The sequence below is a fragment of the Osmerus mordax genome, chromosome 26 (assembly GCF_038355195.1).
Source record: "Osmerus mordax isolate fOsmMor3 chromosome 26, fOsmMor3.pri, whole genome shotgun sequence".
NCBI classification, from domain to species: Eukaryota; Metazoa; Chordata; class Actinopteri; order Osmeriformes; family Osmeridae; genus Osmerus; species Osmerus mordax.
In genome coordinates, this window is record NC_090075.1 from 5,341,909 (window position 1) to 5,369,765 (window position 27,857).

General features: G+C 46.9%; 2 protein-coding genes across 3 annotated transcripts; one reads left to right on the plus strand and one right to left on the minus strand.

The window, feature by feature from the left end:
* Positions 1 to 179: 179 nt before the first annotated feature.
* rp2 (RP2 activator of ARL3 GTPase) lies at positions 180 to 4,691 on the minus strand. Its single transcript, XM_067229695.1, has 5 exons — positions 4,403 to 4,691; positions 2,863 to 3,531; positions 1,902 to 2,016; positions 1,658 to 1,743; positions 180 to 1,519 (listed from the first exon to the last, which is right to left on the minus strand). Exons 1-5 carry the CDS (start codon positions 4,568 to 4,570, stop codon positions 1,436 to 1,438), a joined length of 1,122 nt encoding a protein of 373 aa, XP_067085796.1. The 5' UTR covers positions 4,571 to 4,691; the 3' UTR covers positions 180 to 1,435.
* A 1,589-nt stretch (positions 4,692 to 6,280) lies between these two features.
* slc9a7 (solute carrier family 9 member 7) lies at positions 6,281 to 27,852 on the plus strand. 2 transcript variants are annotated; one of them, XM_067229628.1, is made up of 17 exons: positions 6,281 to 6,594; positions 9,374 to 9,576; positions 10,243 to 10,320; positions 12,641 to 12,717; positions 12,882 to 12,994; positions 13,539 to 13,644; positions 14,017 to 14,158; positions 14,398 to 14,503; positions 14,852 to 14,940; positions 15,880 to 15,993; positions 16,654 to 16,765; positions 18,170 to 18,323; positions 20,389 to 20,451; positions 22,605 to 22,668; positions 24,095 to 24,177; positions 25,229 to 25,334; positions 27,420 to 27,852. In XM_067229628.1, the coding sequence occupies exons 1-17, from the start codon at positions 6,309 to 6,311 to the stop codon at positions 27,678 to 27,680; spliced, it is 2,157 nt and encodes a 718-aa protein (XP_067085729.1). In that variant the 5' UTR covers positions 6,281 to 6,308; the 3' UTR covers positions 27,681 to 27,852. The 2 variants fall into 2 exon arrangements, with proteins under 2 accessions (XP_067085729.1, XP_067085730.1); XM_067229629.1 differs by lacking the exon at positions 20,389 to 20,451.
* Positions 27,853 to 27,857: the final 5 nt, after the last annotated feature.

Below are 27,857 nucleotides of genomic sequence, written 5' to 3' on the forward strand. Positions count from 1 at the left end.
GCAAGTTGATCTTGAGCTAACTCAATTTGTACGCCGGCGTTCGCCTGTACTTGATACCGTTTACGACGTCTCCAAGACTCTACAGGTATACTAATTGGTACAGTTAATGAATAAACTATCCCTACAATATTACATTGAATTAGTCCTCCCCAAGAACATGACCATGTATATTGATGAATTTCATTTAACATTTATTTCTACAGTCATGTACACTTTTTTTTTTTTTTTTACAAATAAAGAAGTACATTACCATCATTCATTTTCTAAATACAAGTGATTTGTTTCTTTTGTAACAAAGCATAGATTGTAATGTTACAAATATTCCAATAAAAAACACCCCATGATGTACATAAAACAAGTTGAACATAAACCATCATCCATACTTGATAAGAGGAATCTAAAGTCTAAACCATTGTTGTGTTTAGACTACTTGCCACATAAAATCACCTTAGAATTCCCCATGTGGATTGCATTGACATCAGGATTAGGGATAGGTTTAGCTCAGTGGTTAGAGATCAAGAGCTCACAGCTTCAAACCACTAGGTACAGTTTGTTGTTTAGGACTAGAGCGTCTGCTAAATGAATACATTATGATTATATATATTTTTTAACACATCCATTTGGGCAAACAATACCTTAAGAAATAAGAGAGAATTTACTTTCACTTGATTTTATATGATGAAATCATTTAAATGAGCCTTGCTTCCAATAAAAAATACATTTACAAGTTGAGTATAAAACAAACTACATTACAAAATAAAAACATGACATATATAATAAAATTACACAGCTGTTTACCAAATAAATTACACCTTGTCATCAATGTGAACCAAAATCAGAGAAGGCATGTGAACTATTTATAAATCAGATTCTTTTGACCAATCACCTTAACAGCATTTCTACACAGATCACGAAACCACTAATATCTAGTATACTGCTGAAAAACATACGGCTGAACACTTGAAGAAAAGAAACGGCATGATAGTTATCAAGGCTATCAAGCATCCACTACAAAAAGAGGTCATAAAGTAAAAGTCACAGAATTTCCCCTTTACAGATACATTCACATTATAGCAACAACAGGAATTTAAAATACATTCAATAAATATTCATAGTACTACAATTTTTACAGTGGCATACAGCAAAAAAATGTTTCGTTATTTAATAAATGGCATGGTATGTAGCTAGTTTTTTTTTGTTTTCTAGACTATTCTGATTCTGAGGAACAAACCACTAGTGTAAGGATGGGTGTCATCCTTACACTAGTCTGGAGTTGCTGGATGGAGTCTCAACTTGATGGCTTGTTAATACACTGTTCAGTTTCCCATCTTCCTTTAAACCATAGGGGAATTAGTTGTGGTTGTCTGGACAATATTTAACACCCTACACTAGTAAAAACATAATAAAAGCATTTATAACGAATTGCAAAATATAATCACAGTCCCATCTGCATGTCAGCAAAGTTGAAGAAATTGTCCACATCGCGACAAGAGGTGCTTTTGTTCTCTGACACAAAAACCTGTAAACATAAAAATACAAAAACCCACAACACAGGAAACGTTAGCAGGCCTCTATATTCATCTCATTTCCGCCCAAGGGATATAATACCAAAGTGGAATGATGCTGAGTCACTAAAATAACTAAAGAAGACTTTTACCTTTGTCCCACTGAACACTTCGCTGGCTATGTTCTTGCAGGCTTCTACAACCCCATCCCCATTCATCTCCAGTGCTACAACTGGACCTACGGAAGAAGAAAAAAAGAAACACAAACTTATGAGTGTTATCTTAACACAGTAAAAATTTATACTGGCAGCATATATATGTTCTTTCCTCCAGCCTTTCCACATGGCAGGATTACTATAAGACAACGACAACGAAACCAAATAAAAAGGAACTAACCCTTGGTGATCCATTCAATGAGATCCTCAGCATTGCTCTGGAAAACTCTGTTCACATCCTCGGGCCGCATGGACACTTCCTTCGTCTGGACTAACACAAAGCCTTTTTGACTGGCCTATATTAAAAGAAGGAACATTTCAAATGCAATTGAGCGTGACAGAGAGTAGAAAAGCACAAGACAGCACATTAGCAACAACAGTATGACACAAATTCCATTCTGATGAGTATGATTCAGAGCAATGCATACTTTGATAGTAACACACACATCAATAGAATGTTCTACTGAGCCAAAGCTCACTGGAGAGAAACTCAGGCTTTGGGCCCCACAATGAACCCCCTCCCTCCCCTTCATTTTGTATCCACTCAATCACAACCAACCCTGAACAGTTAACTCTTGCCTGCCTATCCAGGCCACTGTCATTTTAAACATGCAACAGGTTTTCGACACATATACAGATCTGTCTTGTCTGCTGAACTCTGAGGCCCGAAGTGCCTGGAGGTTTACAGCTTGAACAAGCTCAGCCAGTCTCGTCAACACGTTAACACAGGTCAACTGGCAACATAAACCACCAGAATGTATCTTGATAAAAGCATTTGTTATTATATATTTGTCTGTTTTTTGAAGACTTATGCTAAGACCCTCAGTTTTATCCTTTTTTTTCATGACAGAAAACAAAAGGGGTACTGGCACCCACTAGTAAATATATGCTACTGACATATCCGCAGCAATATTAAGGTGTTTTTAGTGGATCATTTATTACATGGTTCTGCATTCTGCAGTGACACAGGGAAGTCATCATTTCCTCAAGTGGGAGTCTGTGTCATAGCACTTCGGACTCAAAGGGCATAATGGAAAATCTTTCTCAACAATCAAGATATAATTTTTTTTTATCCTGGGGCAGGGTGTCATGCCAAATTTGTGCAATCATTAAGGAACTTAGCGCAAGTTTGTCCTCTTTACCTCATCAATGAGTTTCCTGGCATTCGCAGTTGTATAATCCCCTGCAAAGAAGACAAATAGGCAAGACTCGTCACTCTCTTTGCGCCTCCCTCCCTTGGTCATGGGCACGATGCTACGTGTGGCATCAGTAGAGATCCGAACGGACTTGAACTCTGACTCTGCGTCTGGTGCTGGCACGTGGTCCAGAACGACCACACCCTCCGACAGTAAGCTCCAGTTGGTTTCTCCAGACACAGGGGTGAAGTCGTGGATGTTGCTCCAGTTGTTGTTGAATATGCTAAGCCCTGCGTCCTTGAAGTGGAAGGCCAGCTCTGGGTAGTAGTATTGGTAGCAGCCGAACTTCATGCCTGTGGATGACTCGATGATGGGCTGTGTGGCACAGCACAGAAACACCTCCATTTTCTTGCAGTCACGTGTACGAAACTGCTGGCATGCCACCACACACTTAATGTCTTTGCAGTCTCTGAAAAACACACTACCCTTCACTGGCCCCAGAACAATACGGCAGTTGATACAGTCGTCAATGGTGATTGTAGCGGAGTTGTCGAACACATAGATGTTGCAGTTCTCACAGTCTTGGATGACAAACTGCTGTCCTTTTAGTGTACCGGGCAAACGGCCTACAGTGGCATCCTTGATGCCTGTCAGCATGTAGTCCTTTGGATCAACCTGCAGCAAGACAGAGAACAGGCCCTTTAAATAAGACACTGTCATTATGTATGATGTTTATGATAGACTTATTAGACGTCATCCTTTTGTGTTTCTTCTTTTCTTCTTCCATGTTAACAGCGTCATTGTCAGGAATCACTGTCTTGCTGATTATCAATTATTTGAACCAGATTTTCAAATGCTCTCTCCCATGCTGCGCTTTCAAGTATAGTAATCACAAGTCAGCAAACATGTAGTTTGCGATGTGCTTGATAATAAACATTGCAATATTTCTTGTATTAACAATCCCTTATTGCATTTGGCCAACTGACAAGCAAACTTGTTACGTGTCGTGTTCTGACTTTAAGCCGATAATGAGCTCTACATCCACCCATAGAGCTAGCAAAGCAAGTAAAATAGTACACTAGCTTGTTACAACATTATAACCACATTGGCGGACAGTATTAGGGTGGTTACTGTCCTGCCAGGCATTGACAAACACGAATATTTTCGATGGCCATCAAATCACTTTATCCAGACAGTGTTCACGTTAACTCGCACGTTACTCGAATACAGTACAGACAGCACAATTTAGCAATCGGGCATGCAAAACAGTTCATCTATACCCTGTCACTGACCTGTCTACTTTAAGCATTGGTGACTTAACTTTTCAAGAATTCATTCGGTACCAGTAGCTAGTTAACGCGTTAGCTCAGCTAATAAGTCAGGGTAAAAGCAACACTACTGTACTGTACAGTACAGTAATGTGACCTGAAATTACACAGGACTTCACTAGTGTAGCTCGCTAACTAATCAGCGTATAAGGTCGTAACAATTAGCAAATTTGAGCGAATCAGTTCAAGAGTGCAATCCTTGTACTCTTTCTCCATACCTTTTCACGCTTGTCCCAACTGTATTGCTTGGGCGCCTCCTCTGTGTTATTACTGCTGCTGACATTGGTAAGAATGTTGTTGCTTGTCTCCACCGTCGTCGTCGGTGGAGTAAGCTCCGCTTTATCAGGTGATTTCCTTCTGGATTTTTTTGAAAAGAAACAGCCCATTTTGCCCTGCAAGTTGTGACCAGTTAAACTGAAACGTATTTTATCGTTAACCCTCAAATACTGTGAAATTATAACAAAACGTGCAGGTATCTGGTTGACTACGTGTGACCACAATCTCCGTTACAAGATAATCACGCAGTTGCTCAAAGCTTCCCGTTTCTTTGCCCTGTCTCACAACCAATCAATACATTGCAATTCGTTACTTAGTAACAGCGAATCATGGACGAGGTTGAAACAACGACACGAACAAATCAGACGAGCCTAGGAGGTGGCCTGTGAAGGTGGGGCACTATCTGCCGAAACCATGAATAAAATTAACTAGTGTTGAAAAGTAAAAACATTATCAACTCAGTTGTTGAGAAATGAATGTGCATCTTTAACATTGTTCGTGGCATCTCCTAACATCATTAGGCCAACTACAGCATTGTGCTCTGAATCGTTTTAGCCAATGAAGGCCTACATTAGGCTACTTTAAAAATATATATAGTACTCTAACTCAATACCAAAATATCATGTAGGCCTATGTCAAACGTGACAGTGTGATTCTTAGCTAAACTACATATGCAACTGTCAGCCCAACACCTATTTTAGGCTATTTATAACGACAGATATATAAGGGATATATCAATCCCCTAAAAAGGAAATATGACAGGTCAGATAGATCCAGTTTCTGTTTCAATTTAATCAATAGGCAGATGGGTCTTCATTCAAACATTGGACATTTCAATCCATCTCTTCATACGCGATATTGACTGAACAGGACCAATTTGTAGGCTATATCTAACATAGCCTACCAAATTTCCATTTTAATAAGCGATCACTCACGTCCAACTACAAGCGGAATTAACACACATTGCACAACCACTTGCATGAAGTTAGGTTAGTATCAAGCATCATCGGCCATCTTTGTAGGTTGAACACTGGATGGCGCTCCTACCACCGATCACCTGCCAACCCCTCACTTGGCGGCTTTTCTGTAAGGACATTTTCACAAATTCGCAACTAGGTTCCAGATCACATGGTTTATGATTGATGGATTTGTTTGCGAACAATAGCATGGATAATACAAAACGACAGTAAATGCAATACAGAAAATATAGAGTAGGCTAATATAGCCTAAATGATCATTAGATCAGACCCTCATCATCTTGATAATACTTATTGGTTTGAAAAAAATGGAGTGGAAAATTAAAATTCGATTGTCAGACTCACTTTCAAATGCCTTGTAGCCTACTGACCCGCAGCTCCACCTAGTTTAGCTGCTAGACTAGGCTATCTGTGTTTGATATATGAACCAAATACTTAGGGTTGTCCTTAATTACAGCTATAGGCGGTGTGTTTGTTAGTCTTGGTATCTCTATAGCTAGCCTAGTTAAAAAGGGTGAGAATACCAACATTTGAGAGAATAAAGAACACATTCCTGTTTGGTGACCTGACGTGACATTTCAGAACAAGTGACTGATGAGTAATGGTAGCCTATTGCACTTTAGAATGTTGCTTTTAAATTCTTTTACAAATAGACTGAAAGAGAACGCCAAGAAAACAATGTGCGGTCGTTCAATTTCCTTTCCAGAGGGGCACTACAACTTCTGGCTGAAACGAATCCTCACAAAGGCGCAGTGTGTCTTTAAAAGGTTGAACTACGGAGAGTACAATTTCTCTGCTCTAATTTGTTTTCCTAGTCATCAACCTTGTGCAGTACCACTGAATAGGCGGTTCACTATCAGCATCTTGCACCATGGACGCGGACAGAAACCCAAAGCTGTGGAGATTCCTAATATTAGACAAAAAGATGACGTTTCCCATTTTATTGTTGCTGATACAGAGGGCCTCCAAAATAGACGCACAGGACAGTGGCATGGAAGAACTTGCAACTGAGAAAGAGGCTGAAGAAAGTCATCGACAGGACAGCGTTAATTTATTGACATTCATTTTACTGCTGACCTTAACGATTCTTACTATATGGCTATTCAAACACAGAAGAGTTCGCTTTCTTCACGAAACCGGGTTGGCAATGATATATGGTGAGATTACCAGCTAAGCTACTGGGAACGACGCATTTTATTCGTCCACGTAGCCTATGATTGATGTTGTATACGACTGTCATTAGCCTATAGGCTTGTTGATATTTAGTTCAAACAACGTTGTGTTTAGGCTACTTAGTACATTGCAGTGGGTAGCATATTTTATGTGGAATGATGGTACGTTCATCTATTAGGTATGAGGGTCTGCGACGGTTCGCATGTTTTGGACGACGGCGTAAGTCCACAGAAGTAGCCTTCGCTGCCTGCGACGAGTAGCCTAGTTAACATTGTGATAGGAAACAACCTCGACAACGGACGCGTAAGCTGCTGGACAGTTAATGCACAAAATATAATGTGCTTTAAACCGGCGAAAATATGTCAAAGCAACAGTAGGCTATAGGCCTACGTGGAAATTTGGCTCAATCTCCGTGTAGCCGGAAAAGAACTGGCTGTTCTGAAGCACCAAATCGTGCGCCACTACAGTTTCTGGAACGTGCTACCTTATATCTCAAGATGTGGCAGCACATTTCTGCATCCGAAAATGCTGTGTTATTATAACACATGTTGAACATTCTCCGTGTTACGACTACCTGTATCCCCTTTCTCATCTTCTGACAATTTCTTTCTAAGAAAACATTACAGTACCCGCTGTTTACACAAAGTCACGGATCAGTTTACCCTACTCGCGATAGTGGCGCAATTCTACTAGGCAAGCATCACCTGACCATGGCATGAGGTCACTCACTCAATTTTTCTTTGATTCCACAGTTCCCCCTCAGCATCCCTCAAGATTATGTCCATGAAAAAACTGTCGTGGACCGCGTTCCGCTGTTGTATGTGTCTAGATCTAAGTTACATAGGTACTAACTGTTAACTCAAAAGATTGCAATGGGACATTTCTGCAGCTTATTGTGCAATTCACAATAACTCGTTTTAATACTTGCAATATCGCCACGTTTGTGCTCTGTTCTACAGTAAAACAGTGATTCGCAGCCACCCCTTATCTTACTGGCCCAGTTCAACTGTTTTACTGTCACCATTCATTAACCTGAGAATTCTTATGGCGGAGTTATGTGTAGTTTTAGATTTACAATTAGTCATTTAGCAGACGCTCTTATCCAGAGCGACTTACAGTAAATCAGAGACATTCCCCCCCCGAGGCAAGTAGGGTAAAGTGCCTTTCCCAGGGACACAACGTCATGTTTTCACGGCCGGAATCGAACCAGCAACCTTCTGATTGGTAGCCTGATTCCCTAACCGCTCAGCCATCTGACCGCCCAACCAGTTTTAAACTGGTTCCTTCAGTAGTTGTGGTGTTGAATAGAAGCACAAACTGTATGGCAGCCCAGATGTTTTAAGCACACCTAGTAAAGATATTACAGGAGTGTGCACTTTTTCCTTGCTTCATTTTCATGTTGCAGATTTTTGTTTTAGGCTGTTGGTTAGCTAGGTGTGAGGTGCTTTCCTAGCAAAAAGTACCTGCTATTTGTTCCTCAATCAAATCTTAGACATCCTTATTTAAAGTGAGCTGTAGTGTCCTTGATTGCCTTGTTAGTAATGACATCCAAGTCATCTCCTTTCAGAGGTGTGTCGTCATTCTCTTTGGCTATACTTACAATTGGGCTTTTAAATTACTAGGCCCACTATGTTAACCCACAATCAGATTCAGTGTGCTCAATGTGTCATTTTAGTCTATAGGCTATTTTGAAGGAGCGGCATGAAGTAGATGGCATAGCATGTAGGCATGGGAGGACTATTAATCTCCTGTGTTGAGGGTAAGCAGGGTTCTGGAGGTGCCATCTAACTGAATTAAACAAGGAGGGAAGTGTTCTATAGCTCAAACGTGTGAAATCAAAACAGGAAGTGTGTGTGTTTTAGTAGGCGTGAAGTATTAAGTCTGTATGATAAGGTGTATCCCATGTCTGTGTTCTGAGCATTGTGTCGAACTGAATACTGGTTGTGGTGATGAGAATAAACATTTTGGGTGTAAAAACATGGCAAGACAAAGAAACTGGGGGCTCCTTCTGACATCTTGACCCAGCTGCAGAGCCAACGCTGAGAGTGCTATGAGCAGGGACGTCGTGAGACCCTTTTTTACTGGTGCATGTGCCCCAGTATAAATCTGCTGTGCCCCAGTAAAATCTAAAGTTTGAGTTTTAACAATGTACTTTATTAGTCAGTGCATTCATTTAGATTATAATCCCGGAAAAAATAAACGCAGTATCGCAATCAACGCTTGTAAAATCAAAGCAGTTTAACCGAAAACACAAACCGATGCCCGCAGAATTCCATGTCAGCGTGCTCTTCTGAGCTTGCCAATTATCCACTGCAGCACGCACGCAGAAGTCCAGGTGTCGGACTCGGCACACAAGTCAGAATTTAGGTAGTTTCTAAATGATGGGCCTACCGATCATCAATTTGTTTTGCACGCTCGCATTAACTACTGATGTCCCTGCCAAAGCAGATATCAAACTTGGGTCCCTGAACTGTTGTATGGTGGGTTAAGCAAGGGGAGTTTCTATAGCCGAGTAGTGCATTGTGCGCAGCAAGCTTGGAAGAAAAAAAAGGGATATGAATAGGGGCCTTTGCCCCAGTAGAGCTTTATGTCTAACATCGCCCCTGGCTCTGAGCATCATTTAGTCATTTAGCAGACCAGAGCGACTTGCACCAACTTTTATTACTTGGCAAGACAAGACTTTCAGAGGCTTATATCCTGATCAACTCTCTTCTTTCCTTTCTTCTTCTCTCCTCGCTCCTCCTCCCTTTGTCCTCTCCTCAGGTTTGTTGGTGGGTGTGATTCTGCGTTACGGCATTCCCGCCACCAGCTACCACAACAAGACCCCGCCCAGCTGTATCCTGAAGGAAGGGCCTGTCAGCACCCTGCTGCTCAACGTCAGCGGCAAGTTCTTTGAGTACACCCTCAAAGGGGAGATCAACTCCCGGGAGATCCACAACGTGGAGCAGAATGATATGCTGCGCAAGGTAAATACGGTGGCAGCATTTCAGTTCCTTGTTGTCCTCTTTACATTACATTTACATTTAGTCATTTAGCAGACGCTCTTATCCAGAGCGACTTACAGTAAGTACAGGGACATTCCCCCCGAGGCAAGTAGGGTGAAGTGCCTTGCCCAAGGACACAACGTCAGTTGGCATGACCGGAAATCGAACTGGCAACCTTCGGATTACTAGCCCGATTCCCTCACCGCTCAGCCATCTGACTCCCATCTGACTCCCTCCCTCTTTCCACTTCTTTCAACGTGGGCAGTAGAAAGGGTCTGCCTCGTATCCTGCTCCCCTTTTCCACACTCCCGAGAGCGCTTCATTGTGCCTGTGAAACGCTCATTGATTTCCTTCACTTATATGAAATGCGCTTTTTGAACATCGGTAGGTTGATTGATTGATTAATTGATTGAGGGCATGTGGTCCAGTCAGAGGGGGTCTCATCCAGGGAGACAAGAGAAGCTCAGCTGGAACTCAGTTCCAACCCTCCATGCCAGATCCCACTATACCACTAACTATATAATCATCATTAAGCATCTGTTCTAGGGTGCAAAGTAGCATAGACAGTTTCCAGTTACAGGGCTTTTGTTGTCAGCGGTTTATGTTTAACTGTAAAACGATATAACTAACTTTCATTTAATTCTACAGGTGACCTTTGACCCTGAAGTATTCTTCAATATACTGCTACCTCCCATAATATTTCATGCTGGATATAGTCTAAAAAAGGTATGTCAAATTAACAAATTTTTCTTCAATGCTGTGGTGAAGTTTATGCCTATCGATTTGACTTGTCTAAACCGTCTCATCTTCACTCACTTATTATTTAGGTTGCAGTAACAGGATATTTATGACAAGAGATTCACCAGCATCACACTCCATAGCAGTCTTTGTCTTATGTGTAGCACATGAGTCGTCCAGCTGGCTAACTCTCCCCGCCACAACCAGCTGTCTCATTGGACAGCCATTGCCTTCAAAAGCTCTCATTGGCTATCAAAGCATAGGTCGTTGGCTGAAAGTGAATACTGTAGGTTTTTAGGGAGGAAATGCAGACCACACAATTTTCACTGCTTCCTCTCCAAGGTTAACGTATTAAACAGGAAATACCATGCTAACATAGCCATCTTGCAGTTTTACATTTATACCTACAAACGGGAGTCTCACTAATTGTGATATATGCTTGTCTGGTGCAATCGGTAATTTAAATATTTCCATGAGTATCCGTTTAAAATAAATCCTCAATGCTGTATCTATCGACACGCATAGCTGTCCTTAATCATGGGACCCCTCCAAGCTGTAGTATACATGTTTAAGCATGTTTGTTGACTTCAGTGCCCTTACTGTGGTTATGGCAGTGTGACCTCTACGGAGGGGCTTAGTGAGGGCATTACTAAAGCTCTTTATATCACAGTAACGAAAAGCACAGTATGTCACGGAGCAACACAAGGTGAACATGAACTGTACCCCGTAAGATAAGCTTCGTTTGTAGTGTTCACTTTTAAGTATGGATGGGCACACACGTGTAGGGCAATATGAGCTTTTCACATCGGAAAACACTTGTGTTTAGGAGGCAACAATGCCAACGATGAATTCCAAAGATGTCACGTGACAATGGCCTGTTTGCTGAGTCTGAAATGTCTTCAGGAAATGGGATTGTAGGGAAGGGTGGTGGTTGTGGTGGTGGGGGGCGTCTTGTCAAGGGAAAACAATCCACAGTACATTTAATCGGTAGCAGATGCTTGACTTTACTAGTGTAATAGTGGGATTTCAACCTAAACACTTAAAGCTGCCTTATAGTTATGCATGACAAAACTTATTGTCTGCATTCTTTTGAGGGAACAGTTAGTACCTATCTAACTTATACAAACGGATTGTAGTTCTATTTTTGTATTCTGAGATGTAGACAATGTGTGGGTGTAGAACCCTTTCGAGGAGAATTAGGTTCAGGTTATGGGGGATGGGGATGGTAGATGTTCTCTAGTTAACCAGGCTCACTTCTCGTTTGTGCTCTCACACTTCCTGTTTGAGGGGGCTGTGCTCAGTGCCTGTTTAAATGGGATTTCACTCTGGTCCTCTGTGGCACACTCTGAATATGGAAGTTCCCGCCCAACTGCCATGGTGGTGTCTGGTCACAATCTGCAGCTGCCTGACTTCTGGATTCATATTATGGGTCTGATTTCTGGTTTGCGTCTTCATCTCTCCGTCCTGACCCGAGAGCAGGAATGCACAGTTCTAACGTTACGAAATCACCGGCGGACGAGTCGGATTGAATGTTGAATAATGAATACGTTCTTCTTGTTATTGATCCTCTTACCCCCGGCTCAGCTCCTTCCAGGAGGACCTGCCACAGAGAGGGGCTGGAGGAGGGACGCTTTCGTGGCAGCCAGTCATCAGTATCAGCTAACATGAGTCATAGTTTATTTTACAGCTAACCATTCTCCCTTGGGGCTGTGTGTGGGTGGGTGGAAGAGTGTGTGTTTACCCATGTTTATGAGGGAAAGGGTCGGCCATCCATGACTGAACGGGACCCAGTGGACCCCTGTCTAGCTCCCTGTTGAGAACGTAAAGGTTGCTTGTGTTGCGAGGGAGATGGCAGCGCGCTCCTCACCGGAGGCAGTTCCGTCTGACAGTCCGGGAGGATTAACCGGGCGCTTTACCTCCCCAGCCCTTCCTGTATTTCACCAACAATAACTGCAGTCGTGTTTAGCTGTTATTCTGGTTGATCCAGCTCGCTGGTCTCGATGCTAAGGAGCTGCTCCTAGTTCACAAAAGCCCTTTCATGTAGCTGGTATTGGATGCGTTTTGGTTCTGTTTAGGTGTTTTCTGCATGGAGTCCTTTATTCATGTGCTGATCATGTAATTAGGGCTCCCTGCTTGCCAACAACGAGACACTGGTCTCAATGGAAATCACTGTGAACAAAAGGAAAAGTCGAAGATGTATTGAATCAGTGGCGTTGTTTGCTGATGACTGTTTGCTTCCCAATCTCTCCTATATACTGTTAAATCACATGAACGTCACATGACCGTCACATTGTTTGTCCTCTTTCAGAGACATTTCTTCAGGAACCTGGGCTCTATAATAGCATACGCCTTCCTGGGCACTGCCACTTCCTGTTTTGTCATCGGGTGAGTTAGTATTCATAGCCGTTTGGTTAATGCAGCTGTACCTCTATAAATAATCAATTTATTAAACTGTATTATTTTTGACTGCGCATATAACATCTGACCTTAGTGTACTTGTTGCCTTGACAACATTCTGTCATTGACTTGTTGGCAATCCGACCCTGCAGGAACTTGATGTATGGGGTGGTCAAACTCATGCAGTTTGCAGGACAACTCACAGATAAGTTCTACTATACTGACTGCCTCTTCTTTGGTGCCATCATCTCAGCAACAGACCCAGGTACTCGTCCCACATACTACACCATACTACACCTCACCATGCCACACCATACTACACCATACTTCACCACACCTCACCATACTACACCTCACCATGCCACACCATACTATACCATACTACACCTCACCATGCCACACCCTACTACACCTCACCATGCCACACCCTACTACACCATACTTCACCACACCTCACCATACTACACCATACTTTGCCACACCATACCATTCCATACTATACCATACTTCACCACACCTCACCATGCTACACCATACTATACCATATTACACCATATTACCCCATACTTCACCACACCTCACCATGCTACACCATACTATACCATATTACACCATATTACCCCATACTACACCACACCTCACCATGCCACACCATACTACACTATACCTCCCACCTACTAATGTCAAGAAGCAATTGAAATGTCCACACCAATAATCAGCGACAGAGCAGGGGTTGTGTTAGCATGTTGGACTTGTGATGATTATGATGCCCTGTGACGCACTAATGGTCAGCGTGTGCGTGATTGCAGTGACCGTCCTGGCCATCTTTAACGAGCTCCATGCGGATGTGGATCTCTACGCCCTGCTGTTTGGAGAGAGCGTCATGAACGATGCCGTGGCCATCGTCCTCTCCTCGTAAGTCCCGGCCAAACCACGTCCAGGGATAAGCCTTTTTGTTTATTTTGGCCCAGACAGGTGTCTGTCTGTGGGCAAGTCTCCGAGGCCTTCTCCTTGTCTCCTTGAGCGGTTGAAATACCACATCGAGGTGACAGACAGAGGCTGCGTCAGTAACTAATTCATCAGTGTTTGAGAAGTTGTCCTCCGCCTCCCCCTGCTGGACACATCTATAAAGTGCCGGAAATTTCTTTTTGCTGTGATGTCCAATAACAGTAAAAAAAAGAATAAGGTTCTCAGGCAAAAGCTCCTTGGAAAATCATGGGAAGATATAGGTAAATGTTGTTTCTAAGTTTATAAGCATCTGTTTTATATTTATCTCGTCTTTTTCAGGTCCATCGTCGCCTACCAGCCTAGCGGAGCCAACACGCACACGTTCGACGCTGCAGCTTTCTTCAAGTCCGTGGGGGTTTTCCTGGGAATCTTCAGCGGCTCGTTCGCCATGGGAGCCGTCATCGGCGTGGTCACTGCCCTCATATCCTTCCATGAAAGACGACCAGTCCCATCTGTGGTGACGTCTCTAAGGCTCTGTTTAAGTCCTTGGTACCTGGAGTGTTGTTGTTGTGTGTGTGTGTGTGTGTGTGTGCGCGCGTGTGTGTGTGTAGGGGGGGGGGGGGGGGGGGGGGGGGGGCGCAGAGGTTGGGTCCAGGAGGAGGAACCTGAGATGGGGGGTGGTCCGCAGAACGGGTGCGTTCCTTTAACTGTCTTCCCCACGTCACCAAGTTCACCAAACTGCACTGCTTCCCCCTGCTGGAGACAGCCCTCTTCTTCCTCATGTCCTGGAGCACCTTCCTACTGGCTGAGGCCTGCGGGTTCACAGGTGAGGGGTCAGGGGGTCAGTGTAGAGGGGGGTGAGGAGCCAGTCCGAGTATGACGGATACAGTAAATGTTTTCAGTGGTAGTCATAGTCGGGGAACTTTCCTCAGTTCTGAGTCGTGGGAGTTAGTGAAGCAGGGATGTTAATGGGCCCACAGGGTGTCCTAAACTGAATAACTGGCAAACGCATAGCTGAGGAAAATAATGTGAAAGAATAAGAAGATTAAACGCCATAATCCTTTGTTTGCGCGCAGGTATTTGTGCGTGTGTGTGTGTGTGTAATCTCCTAAACATCGTAACGACGGGCCAATGAAACGTCCTCTGTTCTGGCCTGACCTGTGCTGTTCCTCAGGGGTGGTGGCCGTGCTGTTCTGTGGGATCACCCAGGCTCACTACACCTACAACAACCTGTCAGAGGAGTCCACCAAGAGGACCAAGCAGGTGAGAGGGGGAGGGAGGAGTTGGGCTGGAGGGAGGCAGGGAGGGAGAGGAGGGAGCAGTAGGTTGTTCTCTAGTGCCCTCTGCTGGACCCTCCCAACTCTTTTTCTTTTATTGCTGTTGTGTCATGACGGCTTTAAAAGAGTACCTGTGTTCTCGTGCCAGATGGCCAATTGATCATCCAGCTGTGACCTTAATCAGGGCTGCACCAGGGTCGTCTTGTCCCTGCAGTGACGGGAGGCCCAGAGAGGGGGCGCTGACGAGAGGTTAATTAGCTGCAGGCCGCATTAGACTGTTGTCTTGGGAGGTTTTGTAATAGACTTGAGGAGACGTTAGAATATGTCAGGGCAGACTTCACTGAAGGTTAGAACTGTCAAAATGGATTAGCGCTGCATAGTTATGCGTGTGTGAAGGAGAGAGCAATGTGAGTACCATGTGTAATTCTGGTTCTCCACGCCTGGTCACATTGACAGTCACGGGGGGGGGGGCTGGGGCTGGGGCTGTAGGAAAGATCTTCTCACCTTCCCTCCCTCCTCGCAGCCCCCCCACCCCGCCTTCCCTCCCCTCCATGTGTCTGGGCTGACTGTGCTGCTGTGGAGTGGGGGGAGATTAGTGTTCACGGCTCTGGAGTCGTCGCAGCTGTGGAGCCTGCATCTCCAGCAGACTCTCAAATGATCTCTGCTCCTAAAGGAACACGCTCAAGGATTCTGTCTCTGGGAACAGGTCCTCAGGTCTTACTGGAGCCATGAGAGATGGCAGGGGAGCGACAAAGTACTCGCCACCCTTGGGTGGAACTTGCATGAATGTCTGTCTGTAGAAGCCCCTGTGGTTTAATTCCTACTGGTCAGAACCCCTTTAAACATTTTGCGGAATGACAATTGTAAGTGATGTTGGGTGTTTGTAATTGACACTCGTATTCTTTTGTTTGTCTTTTCTCTTCAGCTGTTCGAGGTGCTGCACTTCCTTGCAGAGAACTTCATCTTCTCCTACATGGGGCTGGCTCTGTTCACCTTCCAGAACCACATCTTCAGCCCCATCTTCATCCTCGGGGCGTTTGTATCCTTTCACTGAACTGCAGGGCTCATTTAACCCAACACAGAGCTGCACCACTGCCCGCTAAGAGACAAACTGTGTCCCCAATCACTTCATTTTTAACTTTGGGTGATACAGAAGCTGTCCTTTTTATAAGGTATTTCTACTGTTGTATGTAGTATGGAACAGTACACTAAATAGCTTGGAAGTATGAGTGTTAGGATGCAGCCAGTCTCTCATCTTAGTTAAAGTTACTCTGCTGCATTTGTGTGTGCTGCATTCACACAAGCTCCACACCGGTCGCTCGTGTGTTGGTGACCAGGCCTGTAATCTGCCGGTCCAGCCCACTGTCCTAACCCCGTCCCACCCTCATAACCACCTCATAGCCTTGCTCGATATAGCTCTTAAGCCTGCGTCCCTGTAAGTCCTCCGGGGTTGCTGACTCCAGTCAGGTTCACCCTCTGTCTGAGCCAGTGCAGATAAACAAGACTCCTGTCAGACTTCTGGCACAGCCCTGTGACGTTTCAGGCTCACGTCCGCCATCTTGTTCATCTTCCATTGTTGATTTTGTGGGGGGGGGGGGGGGTGTGGCCTGGACGGGAAAGGTCCCCTTTTTTCAAACTGGCTGGTTTAATTACAAACACACGGAATCCGACCTGTTGCTTCCTTTGACCTCCCTGTCAGTTCGCCATCTTTATAGGGAGGGCCTTCAACATCTACCCATTGTCCTTCCTGCTCAACCTGGGCCGCAGACAGAAGATCAGCGGAAACTTCCAGCACATGATGATGTTTGCAGGTGTGTCAAGGCTGCACGTGTTACTACTGTGACTGTTTATGTTTCCGATGGCTCAGGACTCACCAAGCAGGAGTCAGCGGAATAAGCTTGCAAACCGGGGTATAGTGAAGGAAGTTACAGCTTAATAGTTAGAGCTCAGCTTAAGTTCAAAGCCACCCCCTGTGATGGATGTGGCTTTGGATAAATGAATATATTATCAGTATTATCTGGGATGGGTGTATTATCTGGGATGGGTGTATTATCTGGGATGGGTGTATTATCTGGGATGGGGGTATTATCTGGGATGGGTGTATTATCTGGGATGGGTGTATTATCTGGGATGGGTGTATTATCTGGGATGGGGGTATTATCTGGGATGGGTGTATTATCTGGGATGGGTGTATTATCTGGGATGGGTGTATTATCTGGGATGGGTGTATTATCTGGGATGGGTGTATTATCTGGGATGGGTGTATTATTTGGGATGGGTGTATTATCTGGGATGGGTGTATTATCTGGGATGGGTGTATTATCTGGGATGGGTGTATTACCTGGGATGGGTGTATTATCTGGGATGGGTGTATTATCTGGGATGGGGGTATTATCTGGGATGGGTGTATTACCTGGGATGGGGGTATTATCTGGGATGGGTGTATTATCTGGGATGGGTGTATTATCTGGGATGGGGGTATTATCTGGGATGGGGGTATTATCTGGGATGGGTGTATTATCTGGGATGGGTGTATTATCTGGGATGGGTGTATTACCTGGGATGGGTGTATTATCTGGGATGGGTGTATTATCTGGGATGGGGGTATTATCTGGGATGGGGGTATTATCTGGGATGGGTGTATTATCTGGGATGGGGGTATTATCTGGGATGGGGGTATTATCTGGGATGGGGGTATTATCTGGGATGGGTGTATTATCTGGGATGGGGGTATTATCTGGGATGGGGGTATTATCTGGGATGGGTGTATTATCTGGGATGGGTGTATTACCTGGGATGGGTGTATTATCTGGGATGGGGGTATTATCTGGGATGGGGGTATTATCTGGGATGGGTGTATTATCTGGGATGGGTGTATTATCTGGGATGGGGGTATTATCTGGGATGGGTGTATTACCTGGGATGGGTGTATTATCTGGGATGGGTGTATTATCTGGGATGGGGGTATTATCTGGGATGGGTGTATTACCTGGGATGGGTGTATTATCTGGGATGGGTGTATTACCTGGGATGGGTGTATTACCTGGGATGGGTGTATTATCTGGGATGGGTGTATTATCTGGGATGGGTGTATTACCTGGGATGGGTGTATTACCTGGGATGGGTGTATTATCTGGGATGGGTGTATTACCTGGGATGGGTGTATTACCTGGGATGGGGGTATTCAGGCGATGGCTGTGTTGTGCTCCCTGCAGGGCTGCGAGGGGCGATGGCGTTTGCCCTGGCCATCCGGGACACGGCCACCTACGCCCGGCAGATGATGTTCACCACCACGCTGCTCATCGTGTTCTTCACCGTCTGGGTGTTCGGAGGCGGGACCACCCCCATGCTGTCCTGGCTACACATCAGGTCTGCCTCTCTCTCTCTGTCTCGCTCGCTCGCTGTCTCTCGCTGTCTGTCCCTCTGGATCTCTACATCTCCGTGTCCATGGTAACGGCTCGCTAATGCCTTCGTTCAGCAGTCACGCCACCGTTCTCTGCTCGCGACGTCAGTTGACGGTTTTGTCCAGAAGAGGGTGCTAGAGATCCCCCCCCACTGCCTCTCTCCCTCTGTCACCATGATAACCGTGGGAACCCCCCCATGCTCCACCCCCCCCGCCCGCCCGCCCTAGCCCCGAACCCGCGGTAGCCCCGCGGCTTAAGATGACGATGGTTGACCTGTCCCACGTCAGACAGTCCCCCTAACTGACCCCAGTGTCAGCAGTGCTTCACAACCACGTCTATGGCCCGGAGAAGCTTGCTGCTGTTCCTCTGTGGTCCATCTACCCCAGACCAGGGGGCCTAGCAGGCTAGCAGGCCCCCTGCCAGACCTGCTATTTGATCAAAATAAAGAGGATTATGGGTGGTAATGTGGCTCAGAACGGCTCAGTCTAACATGGAGAGATGCTGGTTGCTGCTGTTTTGGGAGGATTTGACTAGACCTCCACTCAGACAGACAGCCTGGCCAGACACTCGTCACCATGGTGACCAGGGGGGCAGCCTGAGAATTCCAGGGAGGGTGTGGAACCCAGACTGTGGCGCGATAGTCAAATCCTGGGTTCAGACGAGGGTATCTGGACAGGTCGTCTTGAGAGACGTGGTTCGCCCGGCTATCGGGGGCTGTGTGGAGGAGCAGCCAATCGTGGAGGAGGATAGGAGGAGCTGCTGCTCTCTGTTACCGGGCTTTGTTTGACAGGGTCTTCAAAACAGGGGCTTCTGCCTCTTGTCAAACAGCCTGGTGGTGCTGATGACTGTGGCCAAGACAGGGAAATCTCCTCTGTTAGTGTAGCCTAAGCCAGCCTATGCTAGGCTGAGTTAGGTTACCGTAGTCTAGGCTACAGTACACTAGGTCACCAAGCTTTATGAACCATAGAGCCGATTATCCCTTACTTGGGCCATAAACTCAATCTCTGGGTTTTAATATTTGATAGGGATTCATGTGGCCTAAATTACTGTGTATGCTTGTGGCGGGAAAACACCCTCATACTTAAACCCTTCCGCACATAACGTTTGTTATGATTCGGCAAATAACTGGCTTCCAGAATTGTGTGTGAGAAGTAGACAGTCTCTCTGTTTGTGTTTGTGTTATTACGTCCTGCTGAAACTCGGGGTGTTATTAGACCCCCCAGGGTCTAAACGTCTGTTGTTTGTCTCTGGCAGACAGAAGGATCAGTATCTGTTCCCCAAACATCGTCTTGTATGAACCTGGAGACGGGTGCCAATTAATGCCCTTTTGGAGCTTGAGTGATTATTGCTCTCTGGATAATCCTCTGGCTGGCCAGTCTCAGACCTACAGAAGGTGTCATCTGCCGTCGGGGGGTGCGTAACCTTTGACCCTGCTGCAGCCTCGCCCCCCCACTCAGCCCCTCCGGAGAGCGTCTGGTTGTAAAACAGCAGGCTGTGTGTGTGTGTGTGCAGACCTGGCCTGATGCGTGTTTGTGACGTTGCATGTGTGTGACTGATGACTGACCCCCCCCCCCCAGGGCACACTGCTCTCCTCTGTGGAGCCTCACGGAACGTGTCGAGACATGTCCTTAAACCCTGATCTCTCTGAGCCCACTGAACCCGCAGGTGAATGATCAAACTCCGAATTCGACTTTGTACAATTAATAGTCCACCTCTGGTTTGGAAACCCTCCAGTCTGACTGTCCACGAGAGGGGCAGGTCAGGAGGAGGAAGAGGTGGACCGCAGATCCCAGGGTCGCAGGTTCAGATCCCAGCGCAGACTGTATGTCACTTTGGATAAACGTCTTGGTTACAGCATTTGACCTCATCACAAGATTGCTTGTTCAAATCCCCCCCCGCCCCCCCTAGCCAGTACGTTTCTTTGGATAAAGGGCTCCGTTAAATAAATGACAGTTATGCAGGTGTCTGTAAGGGTGTTCTTGGTTGCTAAGCCCTGATGTGCCCGCCGCGTCCTGTTTCTGCCTTGGCAGGGTTGGGGAACGCACCCAGGAGGAGGACCCGGAGCACCAGCGTAAACGGTGGCAGTATGTCAGGTGACTTGTGGGAGGATGGTCTCTCCCCCCCCCCTCGCTGTGCGTGCCCCTCTCTCTCACTGTCTCTCCTCACGTTGCAGCCTTCTGCTCTGGTCTCTGGTGTCAGCACTGCAAGCTTGGCCCCTGCACCTGTCTGTAACTGGGAGTGTGCGGAAACACGCTCGGTATTTGTAACGCTTTCATTTGACTTTTGATTTGCCTAATAAGTGTCATGTGTCATGGCATTCATGGTGTAGTAGCAGTAGGTGCGTTGGAAATTCAATACCAGTATTTGACAGTATGCAAATACCAAACAACTGAGTTCTAGCTATGATGGTGATGAGCACGATCTAGACTGAGTGATGCTTTGCTATAGCCACCCATGTAGGCTACAGGTCATTACTAGCCCCTTTGTTATTTAGTGACCTGATGCTAGTGAGCATATTACATTTTTCATCACAGGCTCGTGTGATATTGATTTCGTCATTTGGCATTTTTTTTTGTGAGATAACTATCGCAGGTCGACGTTAACCTAAAATGTTTGTTTCTATTTTGTTATCTAGCTAATGACGGTATCATAGTTTGTTAGGCAAATGTTTTTTTTTTTTTGCCAGACACGCAAATTAATTACATATAGCTGTGGTTATAGTTAATATATCACAGAGGTTAAAATGACTCCAACAGACTGGGGCCCTAGTGTCAGCACAGGTAGAGCTGCAGGTGGATGTGTTTATGTGGCTGTGGGCTCTGCTAGCTAGCTTGCTAGTGTTCTGGGCATTTCACATGCTGTTCCTTGCCTGCTTGGGAATCACTGTGGAGAATGGGTGTGACAGTGACTGTCTACTTCTCCCTGGGCTGTCCCTCTTGGGTTTCACACTGCAGTGTCTGGGAGACATCATATTCTCTGGGGTGATGTGTGTGTGTGCGGGTGTTAATGAGTGGATGTTTGTGTGAGTTACATAGTGTGAGTGTGGCTGTGTGCGGGTGTTAGTGAGTGGATGTTTGTGTGAGTTACATAGTGTGTGTGTGTGTGTGTGTTTTTTAGGAAGCAATAAACTGCCTAAAGGTAAGTAGAGGAGTTAAACTCTTATTTCATCAGTAAACTTTGTGTGTGTGTACCCATGAACAGAGTCAGGCCCATCGGGAGGAAGTCTGTACTTGAGTCTTATCCTCCACCAGACCCAAACGGGCTCTTCCTGGTTCCTCCTGAAACCCCCATGTTCTTTACACTTTGTTGTACCAGGGCCTCTGACCTTCAGAACACCCCCTGATGTTCCTCCAGACAGCTCTGTGCCGCCTCCCTTCCTCCCCTCCCTGCCTGCCTGTGTGTGTGTGTGTGGAGGTCAGCTCGTCTGTGTTGGAGAGCTGCCACTCCTCCCACAGCCCCTCCTTCCCCGCAGGGCCGATCAGACAGTTGCACACCAGGACTTTAGCCCCACAGTCTAACGACTGACCTCAGACATCAGGAAATGCGAAACAACGTTGTTTACCTTTCCATCACCGAGGGGGGGGGGGGGGGGGGGGGTGGTGGTAAGGAGTTAACAAGGCAGTGCTGTGTTTTAAGAAGGTCTCCGAGGTGTTGAGAGTAGTCATTGTGCTGGGGTTCTGTCAGGAGGTGCATGCATGTGCTGCAGCAGATCCCTAACGTGAAGAGATGGGAACCCAAGCATGTCAAACGGGATCAGATAGCACACCGCCATGTGCTTTCAATTACAGGCACCAAAAGGGACCACGCCCTCTCATCCCCTGGCTGGCCTCCGTCCACATGGACTGGACTTCGTCTTGGCCTAGTTTCAGCTTCCCTCCAAATGAACCACCTCCACTCCAACAAAAGAGCCTCTGTGTTTAAAAAAAGGAAAAAGAAACGGTGGTAACCTTGCCTTCCACGACGGCTTGTGATCATTTTAAGCCACCTACTAGAATAAGACACCGTTGTGAAATGACAGAAAGACCGAAAGTGCTCGTTTGGACGTGAGGATGAAACCGTAGAATAATCCCAAATCTAATCCTGAGTCTCTGCTCTCTTTCAGTGATGTTTTATTGTGGCCTGTGTGGAAATAGGAATGTAAATGTGTGGGCTGATTCTTACAGAGGAATCCATTTTTACTTATCATTTTTTCATACAAACCACACAGATACTCACCCACCTGTCCTCTCTCTCTCTCTCTGGGCAGGGTGGGAGTGGACCCAGACCAGGACTTGCAGCAATGCGGAGACAACTTCCTGGTCCTCCAAGGGGTGAGTCCAGATGTTTCATCCTCATCTGCCCGTGGTGAAGACGTGCGCAAATCCAAGGCAAATCTCCCTAATCGCTCAGAAACATGAAAAGGCAGGGTTGCAACAGTGGTGAAAACCCTGTCGCTAACCTTCCGGTTTGTGATGACTGGTGGTCTGTGTCAAAGGCTTCAGGAAGGAAGCAGGTGTTTGACTGGTGTCTGAATGACATTCTCTATAGACGACAAAGAGCAGGCTCATGCAGAAGCACATTCTACGTAGAGGGGGGGGGGGAAGAAAGCAAGACAAATGTATAAGTTACAGGGCATTTCTGCTTGATTTGGAAGGAGATTGTATAGAGAGACAGGAAATGTGAGGGGAAGAGAAATAGGGGAGGACATGCAAGAAAGCGCTGGACTTGAACCCCTGCAGCAAGACATTTGCTAGACATACTTAACTGGTGTCCCTGAGTACAATCTTTTGAGAGTTTGAACTGCCTTGGTCACATAAACAGATATACAGTTACAAAACGTGAATTATTAAGTACCTGCTATGCATCCCACATTCTTAACTCACAGCTCTCTAAACAGAGAGACGTGAAGATCATTGTGTCTAGCCAAACAGATGAATAATTCACATCTCTAACCAACTAACTGTCCAAAACTTCATGGTGTCATGTTTTTATACCCCCCCCCCAACACGTGTGTGTGTGTGTGTGTAACTCGACCTGATGCTATGGGAGCACATTTTCCAGGCCTCTCATAAAACCAAAAATGCTCACCCTCAGCAGTAATAACACTGTACAGTGTGTGTGTGTGTGTGTGGTCTGCTACCCCAGCCCTTGGTGACATTCCCGTGTCATGTGCCTCCTGGCAGCTGAGTATTGACAAGTGGCTGAGAGCGTAGGCTGCAGACTAGACATGCCACTGGAGGGGGGAGGGGGAGGGGGGGAGCAAGGTGGGGAGGGAGGTGGGTAGAACAGGGGTGGGGGGTGGTGATGGGGGAGCTGGACTGGGCAGGGTTAGAGGACTGTGGGCTGGACTCGGGTAGGACGGGAGGGGGTTGAGGTGGTCAGGGGAGTGTTTGCCACCATGCAGTCAGAGAGAAATGTAATTACTCATACTGGTGTGTTTACCTGCACTGGCTTAGCACTCACCATCCAGCCCCGCTCCCACACCTCCCCCACCCCCCTCTCCCCTAGTACATTTCCACCGGGGGGGGGGAGGTGGGGTGTAAACCACCACGGGTGGTCTCGTCGTGGCATCCGAGTGTCATTGTGCTGCAAAAACATCCAATCGAAACCAAGTGTGGACTGTTGCCGTGGCTTCTGCGAGCCTCCTGCCGTGTTCACTGATGTGCTGCTGACGGGAGGACAGATGTTCGGGGGAGAGACGAGGGTCTTCAGGACTAGGGAGTGTGACTTGTGTGTGTCCCTGTGTTTCCCCCCCAGGACGGGTCCCAGGTGGAGGGTCAGAGCAAGACCAGGCAGGAGAGCGCCTGGCTCTTCAGGCTGTGGTATACCTTCGATCACAAGTATCCTTTCTTTTGTTTTCAAAAGATATATCATAATGATGTTTAATTAGGGCATTTCTGCTTTAAAGGGACATACGCAATGAAGAGAGATGCAGGAAATGAAAGAGGGGAGGACCTGCAGGAAAGGGTCCGGGGGCAGGATTCGAACCCAGGCACCTGCGGTAAGGCCGTGGTAGTGTAGGTGCACTTGATCGGTGAGCCACATGTATCCCTTTCATACAGTCATATGGCGGTGAACTGTGGAGAGGGGCCCGATGTGTTGCTAGTCAGACACAGGAAGCACGCAGGGTACCAATCTGTTTGGGTGTGTTGTGTTTCATTAGAGGCTCATGCGAAGGGGCCTGGGTGTGGAGAGCAATGAGGGCTGTACTTGAGAGACAGATGCAGAAAATAACAGACCTAAGCGAAAGCCGCCCCCCCCCCCCCCCCCCCCCCCCCCCAGTCCCTCCCTCCTCCCTCCACACTAGAACAATGGCCCTGCCAGGTGTTTAATCGTCTAGCACGTCTTCAGGAAGACTTGATTGCGTTTCCATGGGGTCTCTCTATGGTGACACGAGCCAGACGGGCACAGCCAAGTGGAGTGGGCGGGGCTTGTTATTAGGCGGTTTGGGAAGTCTTGGGGAAGGTGTGTCCCCCCCCATCCACACACGCACACACGCACACACACACACACACACACTGGTGTCCATCACATGTTGGCCGGAGGTGATAAGGGTCTTTTACAGAGTATATTGACTGAGGGTCTTAAACACTCCTGGGGGAACATGCAGGCCTCTGGGAAGCCTGCTAATCCTCTCCCTGCGGTGTCATGCTAAAAGGTAATGGACAGGGTTACCAAGCCCATTATCCCCGCAGAATGCTGGGGCAGGGGGACATCTCAGGATGCCGTCTCAGGTTCATAGGATTTCTCGAGCTTATGTGCGGCTGATTCGCAGTAGCTTGGATTCCCATGACGGCTCAGGCTAACGGTCTGGTATCGGTTCTCTCATGAAGCCGCTGCCGCTGAATGGCCCTGGTTGGCAGGTGTTTGTTTCCTTAGCGACTGCCCCAGCTACTTGAAGCCCATCCTGACTCACAGCGGCCCCCCCCTCACCACCACCCTGCCAGCCTGCTGTGGTCCGCTGGCACGCTGCCTAACTAGCCCTCAGGCCTATGAGGTGAGTACTGTACACACACACACACACTCACTCATATACATTTGCTTGGCCTGTTCATAGGCTCATGTTCATGCACTGTATGTCACAGTTCACAGATGTTTACACATGGAAGCAGACCCGAGTAACCAAGGAGGTTTTGGATGACCACGTGATTGTTTTTTTTGTTTTGTTGTTGTTCTGAAAGTCTGATGATGGCTGTGGTCTGGCCTGTGGAACCTGGTGTGAAACTAGAAGCTACTTTGTCAGCATCTTTCGCCTCACACGGCACATGACTTTTAGAATCGTGTCTTCTGTTATCTGATAAGGCAGAAGTAGTAGATCTTTATCCCTGACTATCGAGAGTGGAACTGGAGGTTCTCATTTAACTGGTCGCCTTCAGACAACGCATAGAAGTGGGGAGATTTCATGACCTATTTTTGTACACTTTAGCCCAGATTCCACATTTGTGATGGCTGTTTCCTCTGTAGTCTTTCAGTAGAGTGGTGGTGGTGTTTTGAATGCCTGCAAGCCAAACAAAAGCATGAAGGCTTTTAGAAGTTGAGGAGAGAAGAGGGAGCAAAAAAAAGTGTAAAAGGTTTTTACACTTACTCTCTACAAAAGGCCTATTCAACGCTACCTCAATGGTGATCTGTTTTGTTCTCCAATATTTCAGACACGGATAAGAGCCATTCACTTGAATGGTCACACTTGGATTGACTTTGGCAAATTCCCCTGTTCCTTTAGTTTCCAACACTTATCACATTGGGTTGATTCCACTTGTCACACAATTGGCCATTATGGATTTATTTTTAACCGGTTCTCTAAATAGCTTACATCCCACAGAAAATGTTCTTGTGCCGGTTACTCACACACTGGGGTCCCAAGTGTAACATTTCTCAATCATGTCTTTTATACACGTTTGTTCTTCATGTTGAATTTATTTCCCTACTTTCATCCTTTCTTTTATTTTCTTGTGCTTTCTCTTTGCATCTCTCTCTGTCTCTCTCTCCCCCATCTTTATATACGAGCCAGCATGGATTTCATACATGAATTCAGTTTATTGTTAAGATGTTCGCAACAGTCTGGTTTCTGTTGACGAGAGAAAGACAGAATAGGAGGATTAAATGAAAGTCTTTGTCCTCTTGTTATCCAAGGACTGGAGCGACACTAGTGTGTGCTGGGGTGCACAGCCATTTTGAAGGGTGGAGTGATACTGGGGAGTGATGAGGTCTATTGTCGAAACCTGCTCTTTGGGTTCTAGAACCTTCTTCCTCCACTAGCTATTTAGCGCATTTGTTTCCGAGCACAAGCTCTAAAAATAGATGAGTAAATGTTACAAAGAATAGAGGCAGACTAAAACTACTTCTGCTTTGTTTCCATTTCAGAAAACCCCAGACATCTCTATCGATCTTTCACAGCCCAGTGGAACTAGTTAGAATTTTCCTTTCGTGTGGCATTTTTCTTTTTGGTACTCTTTCCCCAGCAGCTATATGTTGTGGCAGAGTAGTTACATAATGCTGATTACTTAGTTGGATCCCTCTCATCAGAGTAATCCCTGTTTTGACCGTCAGTGAACCCACCATGTGCCGCAAGCCAACACTCTGGGGTTAGCAGGGGAACCGCAGGGGTCTGCACTGTCTCATTGATTCCCAGGCCTATCCAATCAGAGCTGTGGAAACTCCTGTTATGGTTGAGAAAGTATTGACCCCACCCTCCCCTTCGAAATCCAGTCGGCGTGTCCATAGATTGAGTTTTTGCTACAGCCCAGTACACGGACATTCCACCTCCGCCCAGGGGGATGGAGTTGATTGGCTGCGTTCAGGGGGTGTCCGATCTGACGCGCGCCTGTTGTGTCATCTCCTCTGCGTCAGTGCCGTATGCAGAACTAAGCGGGTGTTTCCTGTCTTTCGTCTGTACGTATGACTCCACAGTGTCCCTCATAAACCTTTTGTTCTGTTTTTTTGTGAGTGCGTGTGCGCGCCTGCGAGTGTGTCTTGGGTTTCCGTTGCAAACCTGTGTTTCGTCTCCTGTGTGTCGGACTGTGTGTGTGTGTGTGTGTGTGTCTTCCTCCTCCCCTCATGTCTCCTGGGCGGTGTGCGTCTGCAGAACCACGAGCAGCTGCGGGACAACGACTCGGACCTGATCCTCAACGACGGGGACCTGAGCCTGTCCTACGGCGACACGGCCATCACCGCCAACGGGGCCTCGGCCGGGAGCGCGGCGGCGGGCGGCTCCGGCTGGGGCGCCAACGGCAGGAGGAGCGGCAGCACGTCGGAGGAGGCCCTGGAGCGCGAGCTGGACACCCGGGACGAGGAGCTGCTGAGCCGGGGGACGCGCCTCGTGTTCCCCATCGAGGACCACGCCTGACACCCCCGTCCACCCCCCCACCCCCCCGTCCACGCCCCGCCATCCCCGACCCGCCCGGCTGACCTCGCCGACCTCCACGCTGCCGCCACGCTGCCCCTCCACCTCGCACGCACGCACACACCACCTCCCTTTGCTCGTTGCCAGAAAGGGTAGAGTGGGTTTGTGGGGGAGGAGGGG